Source organism: Schistocerca cancellata, chromosome 4, assembly GCF_023864275.1.
Source record: "Schistocerca cancellata isolate TAMUIC-IGC-003103 chromosome 4, iqSchCanc2.1, whole genome shotgun sequence".
Taxonomy (NCBI): domain Eukaryota; kingdom Metazoa; phylum Arthropoda; class Insecta; order Orthoptera; family Acrididae; genus Schistocerca; species Schistocerca cancellata.
The window spans coordinates 665,618,546-665,635,226 of record NC_064629.1 but is presented as its reverse complement, the minus strand read 5'-3'; the positions used below and the strand labels follow the sequence as shown (position 1 = coordinate 665,635,226).

General features: G+C 38.0%; 1 protein-coding gene across 6 annotated transcripts in view; it reads left to right on the top strand.

Annotated features, from left to right (window-relative positions):
* LOC126183515 (glutamate receptor ionotropic, kainate 2) overlaps positions 1-16,681 on the top strand; it is a 270,896-nt gene that overhangs the window by 169,605 nt on the left and 84,610 nt on the right. For all 6 annotated transcript variants that reach the window (XM_049925566.1, XM_049925565.1, XM_049925564.1 and 3 more), the window contains 4 exons: positions 8,323-8,475; positions 9,794-10,012; positions 15,213-15,419; positions 15,496-15,580. In XM_049925566.1, coding sequence (XP_049781523.1) covers positions 8,323-8,475; positions 9,794-10,012; positions 15,213-15,419; positions 15,496-15,580 — 664 coding nt within the window. The remainder of the gene's footprint in view (positions 1-8,322; positions 8,476-9,793; positions 10,013-15,212; positions 15,420-15,495; positions 15,581-16,681) is intronic.

The following is a 16,681-nucleotide window of genomic DNA, read 5'->3' as shown; positions in this document are numbered from 1 at the left end:
TCTGAACTGACGAATAGCGCTATACGTTGATGCGCGTACGCCGAAAATCGACGCGATGCAACCAGCTTTTCAAAAGCACACCTTTCCATGCAGGTGGTGGAAGTGTTTTTGTGCAAGTAATGTTAATATGGGATGAAATGGTAACCCTGATGTACCTGTCATCGCCTCTTGCAGGTAAACGATACTGACTTTCCGATCTTGCGTATCCGATTGTTCTCCTCAAGCACTTCGCAAGCCATCCATATCTATAGCAAGACAATACACCATGCACTCGTTTCTGAAATTTATCAGAATGCTTTGACATCTAAGAATATGTGCCTGATTGCGCATCCAGGTACAAACTATCTCCGCGATTGTGAACGGCAGTTGAGCGGAAGTGGGTGAGGATGGCTTCCGATCGCTAACGCTGAGCCCACGCCACGACGCGGCAGCAGCAGCGTCGTCAGGCGAAAGGGAATGCTACAAGCTCCTACATAGGTTTATTCAGTTCAGTTGCTCATGAATGTACGTGTAGTGGGGATGTAATAGTTCTTAATACACTACGAAGACACATTCTTGGAATTTTATGAGTTGCTCTGCTCGTGGTGCCTCAGCATTTCTCGAGGTGCTTCTATGGGTATCTGTCTCTATCATATCACTGAAATTTTCTTAGAGATTAAAAATACACCGTGAAATGTACAACATTCTTTAAACATTCTCAGACTCTTCCGTCACTCCAAACTGACAAATGTTGTAGAAATTCATAGTACTAAAAACAGGTCGCTAGAAGGACTTAAAACACAGTTTGCTCGAAGATATACTGTACTTTCTTAAAAGTCTCATTTTTGACGTAGGGAATGTAGAAATAATTATTGCTTATGTCTCTCTGCGAGCTGCAAGTAGACTTAGTATCTTCACGACTTCGCAATTATTTCTTCTCTTGAGGCAAATAACGCTTTCTTGTGCGATGGTGCATGACGAAATGAAAGTAACTAGATCGATTCACTGTTTCTTGCCTTTCGATAAGTTTTTATGGCACCGAAGTCTGATTAAAAAAGAGAATTAAATCAAATTTAAACCCGATTCTAACTAGCTTCAGTCTAGTTTGAAAATGCCTTCTTAGTGATAACGCAGTACTTTTGTCCTGTTCTGGAGCTTTCATCCACGCACATAAAAGTAATTTCAGACGTGCACCAGGGAACTGCGATAAAACAGTTGTTGATTTTATAAGGTACTGACCCTGTGAGCGCCATTATTTTCAATCCGACATGCGATTATCAATGAGGAAGTGTTATGCTTAAGAAACTTGTATTATCCAGTCGGATTTGGACTCGTATACTGGACGAGATTCGTTCAAATCCCTGTCCAGCCATCCACATTTAGGTTTCCGATGGTATGCCTGATTCACTTAAAGCCTATGCCAGAATGTTCACTTTAAAAATAACTCAGTCTATTTCCTTGCCTATGCGTGTTATATCTGTCTCTAGTGACAGCCCATCTGACGGAACATTAAACACTCAACGTGTAACAGGCCCCTAATGCAGTGAAACACACTCATGGGTAAAAAACCACAGCACCCAAAAATAATTAATGTAGAGTAATGAAAATTCGGCAATAAATTTGTCTAGGAAACACATTTAGGTGATTAATATAACAAGACAAAGTTTAATGAAAGCACGAGATAAGGCATTGCAAATATTGAATGCAAGCATGCTGACGTGAATACATTATGTTGTACAGGTACCGGATGTCAAGTTGGGGGCTAGACTTCCATACCTTTCACGCTTGGTCAGTCAATACAGGGACGGCTAATGCTGTTTGTGGACGACTCTGCAGTTGTCATCTGATGATGTCCCCTATATGCTCAATTGGAGACGGATCTGGTGATTGGGCAGGCCAAGGAAACATGTCGGCACTTTGTAGATCATGTTGGGTTACAACAGCGGTATCCAGGTGAGCGTTATCCAGTTGGAAAAAATACCCTGGAATGCTGTTCATGAACGAGAGCACACCAGGTCGAATCACCAAATTGAAGCACATATTTAAAGTCCGGGTGAGTGGGATAACCGCGAGAGAGCTCCTGCTCTCATACGAAATCGCACCAGATACGATAACTTAGGCGTAGATCCAGTGTGTCTAGCACTCAGACAAATTGGTTGCATGCCCTCAGCCGTCTTCCTCCTAGCCAACACACGGCCATCACTGGCATCGAGGCAGAACCAGCTGTCATCAGAAAACACAACAGACCCCCACCCTGCCCTCCAATGAGTTCTCGCTCGACACTACTGACGTCGCAAATGGAGGTGGTTTGGGGTCAGTGGCATGTACGCTACAGGGCGCCCGGCCCGGAGCTATCCTTGAAGTAGCCGATTTGTAACAGTTCGTTACGTCACTGTGACGTCAACTGCTGCTCAAATTGTTCCTGCAGATGCAGTACGATGCATCGGAGCCATACGCCGAACACGACGGTATTCCCTCTCGTTAGTGCCGTGTGGCCGTCCGGAGCCCGCTGGTCTCGGAACCGTACATTCTCGTGACCACCACTGCTGGCAATAATCTACAGTGGATACATTCCTGCCAAGTCTTTCTGCAATATCGCAATAGGAACATCCAGCTTCCCGTAGCCCTATCGCGCGACTTCGTTCAGACTCAGACAGGTGTTGAATAATGGCGTCTTTGTCTGCTTAAAGGCATTCTTGTCTAACATCAACTCACCACATACAGTCTCAAAGTCAACTAACACTCACGACCGTTACAGCGTATATTTAAAACAAACCTGATGTGCATCCTCATAGTGGCGCTACTAATGCCACTCTTATGCGACTGGCGCGAAATCTCAATAGGCATCATCTTTCAGGTATAGAAACATGCTTACCAATTTTCGTTCATGTCGCACAACTCCTTGGCGTTTCGATTTTTTTTCTGTCAGTGTATTAACTTGTACGCTTCGCCAACGAAAACTCATAGTAACCTAGGACTCCAGGATTTAAAGACTCAATAGTGGCTTCCGTCAAGTCAAGAAAATGCCTGGAAAGACCAGTGTATGGTAGGACATAAATTGAAACGATGTCATAGACTCTGTTTTAGGCTAAGCAGTCTACGTCCACACACTTACTTTACGAACAACTGTGAAGTGCACGGCAGAGAGTACTTAGCAGGGTAGCATATGATTCTTCCTGTTCCAATCGCGTATGGAGCGCGAGAAGCATGACTGCTTTGGTGCTTCTGCGCATGTTTTAATTAGTCCGTCCTGTCTATACGGTTTCTACTGAGTCTACCTCCGTATATGAGTGTTCAGAGAAGCCGACTGCCATGTGGAAGACCCGGGTTCCGATTCCTGTTACTGCAGTACTTCCAGTGACTTTTCCACTGTGGGAGGACTGGTATTGGCTGTAGACAGCGCCGTGAGGCCAGCTGATGAGCTACTCGAACGATTACTAGCGCTCCAAGGTCAAGAAACCCGGCAACCGGAGAGCGGTATGCCCCTCCACATGGCATCCAATGATGACAATGGAGGCAGATGATGACACGGCGGTCGATCGGCGTCAGTACGCGGAACTTTACTTTTTTTACTATTTCTCGAAACCTTAAAAGTAATTGGAATCTGTCCTCCAGAGTCTGCTAATTCAGGTTTTTAGACATTTCTATGATGCTCTCCCATTTTTCAAACAACTCTCTGTGACAATTCGTGCCTCCCTTCTTTGTATATGATCAGTGCCCCTAGTTAGTCTGATTTGATATGGGTAGTATTTTACGATGGAACGCACGAGTGATCTGTAAGCAGTCTCCTTTGTAGGTGGTCGAAGTCTGCCACCTGTCCTGCCTACGATTAAGCTTGCATGATCATTCCATTTCATAAGCCTACAAATTTTTAGATTCAGGCATTTGTACGAGTTCACTGAGTCCATCTTCGTCTTATTGATGTTGCAGCCATAAGATACTACTTTTCTGCGTTTCGTCAAGTGCACAGTTTTACACTGCTGAACATTTAAAACATGTTGGCAATATTTTCACCACTTTGAAATCTTATGAAAATCTGACTGGGTATTTGTGCGATTCTCGTTTCGACACTTTACACGGGTATTCTGTTTCTTCTTAGCCCAGAAAGCTTCCATTTCCTAGCTGTGACTAAGATCCCTCTCTTCCGTTCACTTCGCTCCGCTCTTTTTCTGATGAGGCACACTGGGAACATCTCTTGTAGAATGATCTTCCGGAATTTGGAGCAGTCCTATATCGTTCCTAACGGAATTTCGAGTTGCTCTAGATCTGATTTCACTGTGGTAGTCCATTTGTTCTTAGAGGCTTTCCCTCTAACTGTGGTGGTGAAGATCCTGTTCGTGAGTCTGCAGGTGTTTATGCGAATGAAATATCAATAGAAAGCCAGTCGCCTTTTCCTTATAGATGTGATTACGTCTTTTTGGAGATGCTAGGCTACAGCTCACTGTTGTGTCTGATCCTGTAGATGCCATCTTCTTCTCTTATTGGCCTAGTATTCTCCTCACGATTTTCCGTTCCTTGAACTCTAGTTTCCTGACTGGACCCTTCGTGTTCGTCAAGAGGCATTCAGAAGCGCTTAATACTGAGGGCAATACTACTGACTTGTAATATTTCATTCGCATTTTCCAAAGTCCACTCTGTTCACATAGATTCACGTAACTGTAATTCTCCTCGTGCTACACCGTTGAATGTAATCGAGAAAAATCCTAATGTATTCTATAACACACCGCTATTAAAACAGTAATGCCGGGTGTTTCAAAACGAATATAGAGGTTTTAGGGCTTTATTGCGTTTATTACATTCAACTTTCAATTACAGATAACACATCAAATGAAAGAGCAAGCCGGCCGCTGTGACCGAGCGATTCTAGGCGCTTCAGTTTGCAACCGCCCGACTGCTACAGTCGCAGGTTCTAATGCTGCCTTGGGCATGGATGTGTGTGATGTCCTTAGATTAGTTAGGTTTAAGTAGTTCTAAGTTATAGGGGACTGATGACCCCAGATGTTAAGTCCCATAGTGCTCAGAGCCATTTGAACCATTTGAAAGAGCAACTCAAAACAGTTTTGTTTGTTCACCAGTGCACAAGCGCTGTTTCCTGTGTCTTCCGTTAGAACGCGCTGGTAGCAAAGAGGGCAATTAGTGCACACTACGCTTTTTGTGTTTTACAACTTGCAAGGACTGAATCTGTTGTTAAAATACAACGTGTGTTTCGTATCAGTTCCATTGTAATCTTCCAAGTGATTAACAACATCCGTAGATGCTTACATCGGTTTGAAGACACAAGCTGTATTTGCAAAGGGAAGGGTACGGGACAACCAAGACTGATTGAGAACTTGTTGATTGCGTTCGAACTCACTTAGCTCCAGCATAACACACTCACAACTTCACAGAACACTGTTGTGACCATGACTGACACTTGGAACCTTTCGAAGACACTGCACAGGTGCCGACAGTGCTCAAATCCGGCAAAGCAGCTTACAGACTTAGCTAGCATACGCATTTATGTTCAAGTACGCAGTTTTTGCGGTGTGTCCATATTTTTGTCCAATCGCTGTAGGTGCTGCACATTTCTCGCTCAATTGGGGCTCACCGCGAACTCCAACATAGATTTTACACAGCTATTTGTCGGTCGCAGTTGACTATTTTACGTGTCGTCTGACTATTTAAAGACTGACGTATGAATAAGTTGTTATTTCAGAAACTATGTTAAGTTTTGCTACCTAGGGTGGGATTTAAGGATTAACAGTAATTTGGTTTATGAAATATGCTGTGGTCTACAAAAATATATAAACAACAGAACCATAGTAGTATACATCCGAGTTGGGAATTCCGTAGCTACACGTGTGGCAACCATATTCAAATTTATAATGCTTTATATTAGTTTAGTCAAGTTTTTAATATGTGGCTTAACTGCTTAATGAAGGATATCATTCAATGCAGAAAAATCTACGAAAGTATATGCATGAAATCGGGAGTTAAATAGGTCTTATGACACAGAAGACAATAGTAAGTATGGTTGATAGCGAACTTTAACTACATATATATTTTAATTTGATTTTGTACGGCAAATCAAAATATGTTCTCAGAAAGAGTAGAATGTGTGCTTTCCAATTAATAGTGTCGCTACTTCAGATCCTGTTGATTATCTCAGTGTAAATTTCGTGTCTCGTATAGTAACGGTATCAAAGTTTTCAGATGTGTTTTTAATTAACATGATCCAAAGCAAAATCAGTTCCACTCATGGAATCAGTACATTGAAAGGAAAAGTCAGAGTAATAAATCTAAGTGCGAATGCTTTATTTATAGGTTTTTTGCAATTTTGAGTAAATGCAGTACCGTATACCCCAGCTGAAATATTAGGTTGATGCAGAAGTTCGTAGCGTTTTTGTTTTGCATGTTGGTATTCCAGTTGCTGTATGTTTGTTTTTCACGATTGTCATTTTGTATTTGTAGTTCACTGTTGCTGTTAAGTGTTAAGTTTACATGTTGTCATACTGTTATTTGGAAATTATGTGTGGAGCTGTGGAGGCTATAAAATGGAGTGCCAAGTGGTGAACATCGGAATATTTCCGACATGTACTTCTTTTTGAGTTCAGTAAAGAGGTGACAGCAGAGGAGGCAGCTAGAAACATTTGCACCGTGTATGGGAATAATGCCATTGGACAGAGAACTGCAAGAAAACGTTTTTCTCAGTGTAAGGAGGATCGTTATGACATTAATGACTCATCACGTTCAGGAAGACCTTCGGGGTTAGATGAAGATCGTTTTAACGCATTAATGCACAATGATCCATGGAAGTAGTTTATTTATCCAGAAACACTTTATACTGCATGTATTTCGTCAGAAAATATACATTACGATGTACATATCCTATCAATACAAGGGAGCACAGTCTACTCGAGAACTGGCAGATATAATGAATCGTTATCAATCCACCATCGTGCGATATTTGCCTGCAGTGGTTCTGTACGCCGTTCCATTAGCCAAAAACCAGCGAGTGGCCATATGTGCATCTCTGCTTCATCAGTTGGCTTGTGAACAACACCGAACATTCCTATGCTGTATTGTTACTGGTAACGAGAAACGGTGTCTTTACGGTAACATAAGGAAAAGGAAGGAATGGTTGAGCCCAAACAAAGCAGCAGTTCCCCTTACAAAGACCTGCACGCACCCATAAAAGATAATGTTATGCATCTGATGGAACACCGACGGTGTGATGTGTTACGGATTGCTTCCTCGAGGTGTAACCATCACTGCTGTCGTTTATTGTCTACATCTGAGACATCTTACAGACGAAATCCTAGAACAACGGCCAGGAAGACTGCGTGTGTGGCTCCACGATAACGACCGCCCCCATTCTGCTAGACTGACATAAAACATTATATGGGTGTTGGTTGGGAAATCATTCCGCACCCACCATATTCACCTGATCGTGCGCCCTCAGATTTTCACATTTTCCGCTCCTTGTCGAATAATCTTAAAGGAACTTCCATTCCGGATGAAAATGCGCACCGAACATGGCTCGACGAGTTCTTCAACACAAAACCACTTGACTTCCACAGTCGCGGAATCGAAGAGACCTCAGCGGTAGTAGACTGTGTTGTAAATAGTGAAGGAGAATATACTATTTATGACTAAAGTCTGTTATGTGTATCTGTTGCGTTTATTAAACTTATGGGATGACGCGGCGATATGCACCAACCTAATATAAATGGGGAAAAAATCGATTGTTTGGCAAGACTGAAATATGAACTGATGGTATCAGTTCCAGCTTGCTTTGTTATAAGGCGTGCCATTACTTCAAACTTTAATGACATCACGTTTGAAGGAGCATTAAACACTACATAAAATATATAAGAAAAGACGTGTCTCCTTATAAAATACAAAGTAATTAAAGAAAATATCAACAACTAATTTAAAACTGCGAATGCTCCCATTTCTTCATCTGATATTTGCAATAAAATACCGTGATCATAGAGTTGAAAAGTTCCTTATAATTCGACATTGCATTTAATGCACACAAAAGTTGTGCACCACTCTGTCAATCTAGGAATTGTATTTCATCCTCGGCAGAATGGATGTCTTGTATGCAAGTTTTTTGATGATACATGCATCTATAATACTGTGATTTGAAACACCAACTCTGCCTCCACTATCTAAAATGTAATACATTTCATATTGCCAATAAATGTAAAGTGCAACCTACATTCATTTCTGAATTAAAATATACTTTTTCATTTAGACAGAAGTGAGTATGAATATAAGATCTTCAGTGAGTTATTAATTTTTTACATATAAATAAACGTGAATATTAATTTGTTAATTCAAAGCTTATTATGTTGACAGACAGAAACAGCGCTGATGTATGATGCAGTTCATCTATTTGCCAAGGCCCTTCATGACCTTGACAGCAGTCAAAGGATTGACATTAAGCCTCTTAGCTGTGATGCAGTTGATACATGGCAACATGGATACAGCTTAATCAATTATATGAAAATTGTAAGTTCATTTCCTTTTGTAGAATTTTATTGTCTTGTATTTGTTATCAAAATTGTACAGCATGAGAAACAGAAATCAATTTTATGATTGTGATGTAAATAACTTGTTAGGAGCAAGTAGGCTGTCATTGTTACATACAAGTTTTCATATTTGAAATATACAGATTTTTTAAATATGTACTGAAACTTGAGAGGCAAAATTAACAGCATTATATCTTACAGATGGTACTGTAAGACAACTATAGAGTGTTCAGTCAACACACAAGTAATTGGAAGACTGTGAAGGCAGTCTGAACATATAATTATATTCATCTGTCCTTTAACTTAATATCAGAAAGTAGAGTGTATTTAAAGTAAGATGCCCTTAAATGTTTCACTTTACTTTTCATATGTTTTGCTCTCTTCAAACTTGAACCCAATACAATTTGTCACAGGTAACTGAACTGCTTTTGAAGACAGGGAAATGAAAAAGTTTCAAAATATGAGGGACAATCAAAAAGTTTCCATCCGAAGGCATTGCTGCAGCGTATATCCAACTTACCATGACTCCAATGTGGACATATAAGCACCTACAAGTCGTCAAGGAATTGGTGTGCATTCATGTCTTTCTGAGATGCATGCAGTAAATGTGGGAACATGAACTATGGTGACATTAGTGTCCAGACAGAACCAATGTGTTGTTATTCTTTTCTTGACTACCATAGGATAAACACCAGTGGACATACATCGAAGATTGAAGACTGTGTAAGGGACAGCATGTGTCTCAAAAACCAACATTGTGGAATGGTGCACCAAGTTACATGCTGGATGCAATTTCAGACAAGATGCTGGTCAATCCTATATCACAAACGTTGTAACACAGAAGTTGTTCCAACTAATGTGGGAGACACTCTGGCATCTTCCCTGTAGTCCTGATACTCCCCATGTGCTTGTGCTTAGCATGCCTTCAGTCCCTTAAAAACAGCCTTGCAGGGTTGTCCTGTCAGATGAGGATGTGCAGCAGGCAGTTACAGACTTCTTTGCACAGCAAGACATGGGGTTTTACAAAACCGGTATTTTCAGCCTGGTGCATCGGAGGGAGATTGCCTGATTGCACACAGTGATTTTGCCTGGTTGGCATACCAGTTGTGGACTGTGTGTCATTCAAATGGAAACTTTTTAATCGTTTCTTATTATTCCAGTTTAACAACAATCTTACAATGAAGGCAATTCATCAAAAAATTGAAATCAAATTAACAGATTCTGAATATATTTTGCATGTTAAATTCATAATGTATCTTACACTAACATTTACGGAGCACTACCATGTGTTGTTTTAGGTTGAAATGCAAGGTCTGACAGGTGTCATAAAATTTGATAATCAGGGATTCCGTAGTAACTTCTTGTTAGACATTGTTGAACTCAATAAAGATGGTCTGAAGAAGATTGGTACCTGGAATTCTACTGAAGGTGTCAACTTCACTCGAACATATGGTGAAGTCTACACACAGATTGTTGAGAGCCTACAAAATAAGACATTTGTTGTTACCACAATTCTTGTGAGTATAGTAGGTTGTTTATTTGTAATTATTTAGGACTTTTTTATTTCTTTCTTCAAGATTCTGTTCTTACAAGCACTGAAAATATGCACTGCTGTCAAAGACTTAAATTGTTTTAAGCATCCATTTTCTTATCTTGACTGCACAAGATTTTCTAAATCATAGCCAAACAATTCAAGATACTGCATATGGTGCCTGGAGGAACAACTTAAACATTTAATAGAAATTGAACATTTGTCAATATGTGGGCTGATTTGAACGCCACAATGTTTTATTTTGCATGGCCTTGTTGGAAGTAGCATCTCCAATCCTCATTTCTCCACCCTAAGTAATAGTTCACCTATCTAATTGTAGGTCAGCCTCCTTAACCTAGATTGCAGAGCAAAACATAACTTGGTATTCTTCACCTAAATCATTATCATATTTATTCTTGACCTACCACTTCACCGACTGCTAGAGCCTGGAATGAAACTTAGTCTCAGTTTCATGAAAAATCATTAACTGATTTGTCAAAACTTGTGCCATTGTTGTTTTAGTGGATGATCACTGAAACCAATGACATTCTGTTTATTCTGTCTTTCAACTCTAGCTACAGTAATTTAGTGGGTCAAATAGAAATGAATATATATGTCATAGTACCTTAGGTGTACAAGATAGCATTATTCAGTCTATATAACCAGGTGACAAACATGCATTGCAGCTTATTTGCTTTTAACACTGGCTGTATTCTGTCATGGTGCAGTTTTGCACAGTTTCACTCACTATGATTTCTTAACTAAGTACTATATTCTAGGTGTAAAACATTGCAAAAGTAAATGAAGGATGGGTGAACTTTTGAAAAATAACAATGTAAGGCAGTAAATGGATACTTTAAAAAATTCTGTGCTCTAATATTCAAGTATAAATTACTGAGACAATGGGACTTATTGAACTTCCTTGGGATTTCTGTTGAATATGTTACAAAGTATTAGGATCTATGCTTTTTCTGCTGTATCTTTAACATTCTAAATAGTAGGTTGTAGTGTTGTGGGATGTGTAATACTTTAGCATAGTATTCTGAACGTCAGAACATCACTTACATGTTGTATACTGAACCTCTGGATGCTATCCAAGTGGCAGGCCTAATACTACAGATTATGTGCACTTACATGTTAACAGTACAGTTTTATAACATTGCTTTCATGTATTTTGTGTATGTAAAGGTGAGACATTAGGTGGTATTCTAAATTTTAGACATTAAATGTTTTTACATACCCTTAATTTCATACTAAAATGCAAAGCAGTAAAAACAATAAAATGTATTTCACTTACTCTTGCAGTAGGCTAATTTGTGAACATATTTGTAATATAGGAACAAGGAAAAAGTACTGATTGTAAATATATTATAAAATGTTACAGCTGATGACCTTTGATCACATTTAGCACAAAATGTTCACAAATCTTTAAGTTATTTGTAATGTATGAAGGTTTAAGTGGCCCTTAAAGTGTTCTGTGTTAGTGGTGCCACATTAATTTTATGTGAAATTTTTACCTTATTTATTTAGACACTTCAGTGTGGCAACATCCAAGAGTTCACCAATTGATATAAGAATTCTGGATCGAGAAATATTACATGGAAGAATCCCCACTACTAAAATGTCACAGTCACCTTCGTAGAAGGAACTGTACAATGTCTGTTATTCCATAATTTTTTAACAAGTTTATGGCAATGACTTGGGCAGAAAGTATTCTTGAGCCTGCACAGTCCTTGTCTCATTCTATGAGGTTTGATCACATACTAAAAGTATGTTATATCAGGTCAAATCAAGCATTTAAAATTCTGCAAGTAAAAGAAGTCATGGAAATTTACTAACAAGCCCAAATGAGAACTTCACAATCTGCAAGGTATTGTCCAATTTATTCAAAGCACTGGTAGTATGCCTTGTGTATGTGGCAGATTGTACATGATGCAGCTGTTATCAATAATTTTAATTCAGTACTCACAACTTTTATTTTGAGCTGAGATGTAATTCAATTCAAAATTTAAATTGTCTTGGAGAAATTAGTAATATTTATACCTAGTATTAACACATAGTTTACTTTATATCTGAATATTTTCTGGAAGCAGCCGAAAAATGTTTGTGCACTATACTTTAGTAATCCTTTGAATGCTGTTACTGAGGAAAGAATGGTTATTTGGTAGTCTGTAATACTGTTGCAGTTTGGGTACAATGCAAGAATATTATTGGGTACAATGCAAGAAAAGTACTTACTAGCATAACAACAAATATAGAGGGTGACATGACAGATTAAATGCTTAAAGGAGATCCATTACTGAATCAAGCAGTAACTGTTGGTTGAGATGCCCTGTGCGTATGAGAAAATGACAACCCTGTATGCATGAATGATGTTCTTATAATTGAGATGGACATGAGTTGTGGATAGATTTGCTCCCATCATCATTTCACAATATTTACACACATGAGCTCTTCATTTATCATATTGCTAGCAAGAAAGCCCATGACTTGTTCAGCATCATTATCTCATGTACCCATTTTATTAGCTGTTACAGTGTGAGAGAAACAAAAACTCTATTCAACTGATCCACTCTGTATCAAATTAAGATCTACAGAAGGTTACTTTAGAATGGTATTCATTAATTTAATATTTATTTTTAGATTGTGGTATTTACTGTCGATATGTGTTCCCCCTTTGCATTAGATTATCTCTTAGAAAAGGTACGACAGTCTGTGTCTCAAACACTTTTGTCACTATTTTATGGAATCTTGTCTCATGGGACTTTGAAGCTTGAAATGCCTCCAACTCAACAGAAATTGCTGAAAGATGATTTGACCAATTTTGTTCAATCCATTTTTTTGGAATATTATCTAACATACCTCATATATTCCATGAAGAGAATGAACACTTTGCAGTACTGTTGTAATAGTAATGAAAAGTTTATGACTGTTCATAAAATGATAACATGATACCATGCACAAAGTAATCGAGTCAGTTGTTTATTGTTTAGTGAGTCAATACAATAAAGATCTCACGTTATTGCATAAATTTAATAAATTATCATATTTTTATTTCATATCATTTACTTTTAAAGTTTCTTTGGGTGCAGATGATTTAGAGGCTAAATTACTGGTAACATTTCAATTTATCTAGTTCATTTTTATCCAAAATATTAACTAATTATTAATTTGTGCTTCTCATTTCTGAATTTTCTGAGAACTCTTTGCCTGAACTATTCTAGGAAAGCCACTGACATATCTAGAAGGCCAGTGGAAATCTCTAAGCCACTTCTTTCAGAATATAAGTTCAGTTTCCAAGCACAACATTATTTGTTTATGAAGAAGCAAATTGAACTGGTTGTAAATAAAAGCTTGTGCTACCATCATAAAAAACACACACATAGCTAATTTTCTGTTCATTGGTGGGCTTTTGTTGAAGGGAATAGACATGTGCGACACTTTAATAACAGTCACTGCAATATGTGAGAGAAACTTTCAAAACTATTTTTCTTGGTGACCATTTTCACTGTTCTTTTAAATAGTCCTAAGTTAATGTTCCTTTCAAAAGTTGAAAAAGATTTGCTTACACTGATGTAACTTCCTATAAAATTGATAACACATAATAGACACAACAGGTGTGCATTCAAAATTTTGGGATATTAAAGAGCAAAATTTGAAAGTATGCTTAATTACAAAATTCACTTAGGTATTGACTTAATACATAGATGTGGCATGATGATGAACTGAGCAGTACTTATACATAACATTTGGGTAAATATTTTATATTGCTTTCAACTTTACAAAGACCCAATTTAATGGAAAAGTCCTGTGTAATATAATGTCAGCATGGGGAAGCCAACTCAATAACTGATTGTTCCTAACTAATCACACATTATATATGAAACATTTGAGCATTTAAAAGCTTAAAATTTACTTTTATTAGCAGGCATTTGAAATTGTAAACTGATTTTTAAAGAAAGTTTGTATAGGTTTTTTTTTTTTGGGGGGGGGGGAGATTTGAGTGTTTATTGTACTATCTGACTGAGCTGATAAATAGCCACTGATAACATAATGAGCCTTTTCCCTCTGCAGCAAAATCCACACTGTATCAAAATTTCTTGGTAGACTGAAACTGTGTGCCAGACCAGAGCACAGTTTTAATGTACCAGGAAGTTTCAAAACAATGCGCACTCCAGAGAATGAAAAAGTCATTCTAAAAGCCATCTCCTAGGCAGTGGATAATGTTTCCCTGCAAAATCATACCTCCCAGGACTGCTAGTCCAACAAGGTATGCAGGAGAACTTCTGCAATGTTTGAAGAGTAGGAGAGAGGTGCTGGTGAAAGTAAAGCTGTGAGGCTGAGTTGTATATTGTGCCTGCAAGTTCAGCCAGTCAGAACATTTCCTGTAAAAGGCAATGTTCCAGGTTCAGCACACAGTTTTATTCTGCCTGGAGGTTTCGTCATCTATTACCTTTATAGTACAACACATATGACTGTATTTTAATTTCATTTTATCAAACAGTTACTGTAATACAAATTCTTTCTTTGTTTTTTAATTATTTTTAAACATGAACACTATTCTACCAATTTTGCAATATTATGAAAAGGATAGTTACCACTCACTGTATAGTGGAGATGCTGAGTCGCACAGCAAAATGACTGTCAGAAAGTGAGTTTTCACCCAACAAAACCTTCTTTGAAATTAGACAACGTACACACACTCACGCAAACACCATGTGTGTGTGTCTAATTTTGAAGAAGGGCTTGTAAGCTGGAAGCTCACTTTCTAACAGTCTTTTTGTTGTGCCTGCCTGTGACGCAGCATCTCTGCCACATGGTGAGTAGCCACTATTCTTCTCATAATATTGTTACATTCCATCCTGGATTTTCCATTGTTTGATTTTACCAATCTTGTGTGTATTAACAGGAGAAAATAAAACTATAAAAGGATAATTAATAAACTAAATGTTTTACAACACTGTATACCATGTTAAACATGAACTTATGAATAAAAAAAAACTGTATAAAATGATTCCTTGTGCTTCAGACATGTGATTGTTGAATAGCTTATACAAAGTTGATTTCTAGACTTATCTTTTTCTTTAGTATGTACTTAATTTGCAAGCAAATACGTTTTATATCTGCCTATATACAGATTCTTATGGATGTTTTTCAGTACAGTTTCATGTGTATTTGAATTGCAGAGTTCTCCATATTGCATGAGGAAAGAGTCAAGTGAGAAACTTACAGGAAATGCTCAGTTTGAAGGATATGGAATAGACCTAATACATGAGATAGCAAACATACTGTGTTTCAATTACACATTCAAACTAGTACCTGATGGTAGATATGGATCATACAATCCTGAAACTAAGGAATGGGATGGAATGATGAAAGAACTCCTTGATCAGGTAATGAATTGTGTCACACCATTATAATTTTTATTTTCTGTGACAGTCATAATAATAAAAGTTAATCATATTTCAGAAAGCTGACTTAGCTATTGCTGATTTGACAATTACATATGACCGAGAGCAAGCTGTGGACTTCACAATGCCATTCATGAATCTTGGTAAGTTGTGCTTTTATTTTTGTGCCCTAACCTTTACATATTTAGATCCTTTACTGTCTCCAAACGTAACAAGGCCACCCAAAACATACTATGATGTTATAGCACACTAAAATATTTCAGAAGTTCAACATTTTAACTGCAATTTATTATTGTCTTATGTCAGAGTGAGAAACTGTACTGCATACACAGACCTGACATCTGAAAATGCAGAGTTCACTTAATTTGTTTAAGTTGTGCTTTTGTCGTTATTAGTTCTTTTCAAAGTAATTGTTCATGTTGCATTTGGTGTGCTCCTCCTTCAGTTCTGACATGGAAGCTGGTGTGCACACAACCACAAATTATTTGGCAGAGTTCCTGTCCAAGCTCATACATACAGTGCCTTCATTCATTAGATTCAATCTGTTGCCTGTTTAAGATGCTTGTGTCATTGTAGTACTGGTCATCAAGATATCCCCCCTCCTTTCAATATATGATATGATTCAGTTTTTATCTTGAGTAGTACTTACATTAATGCTCAAAAGTGAAACACATGAATTACTTTTCGAAGCAAATCTTTTGTGTAGTGTTAATATCCTAATTAGAGAGAACTATTTACAAGTGTTATATTATTGCATATGCTTTTAGTGCTCATGCTACATATGAAGTCATAACATCAACTGAAAGTAGTGGTGGAATGGCTTATGAAAAGTACTAATTATGACCAACTTAGGCTTTATAATCCCTTTCTTCAAAGTAGAGACACACAGATGTAAATGCATTTCTAATGCTGTACCATGATTGGTTACAATTAATTTTGCGGTGTGGGGGAATGGAGTAAGGAAGAGTAGAGGAGAGGAAAACAGAATCAGTTAGACAAGCAAACATGGTGGAGAGGATGCATGTAACCACAGAGATACAGTAACTAAGGGCCATGAAACAGAAGGCATTTATGCACCACTACAGAAAAAGGTATCTGATCTGATTTTTTTATTTGGTCCTGTAGATTTAATTTTGTATGAGGAACATATATTTTATGCAGGACTAGTCAAGGAACACTGAGAGAGTGCAAGGGATAGTATAGAGAGAGAGAGAGGATTAAAAAACAAAGGAAGAAGATAAACT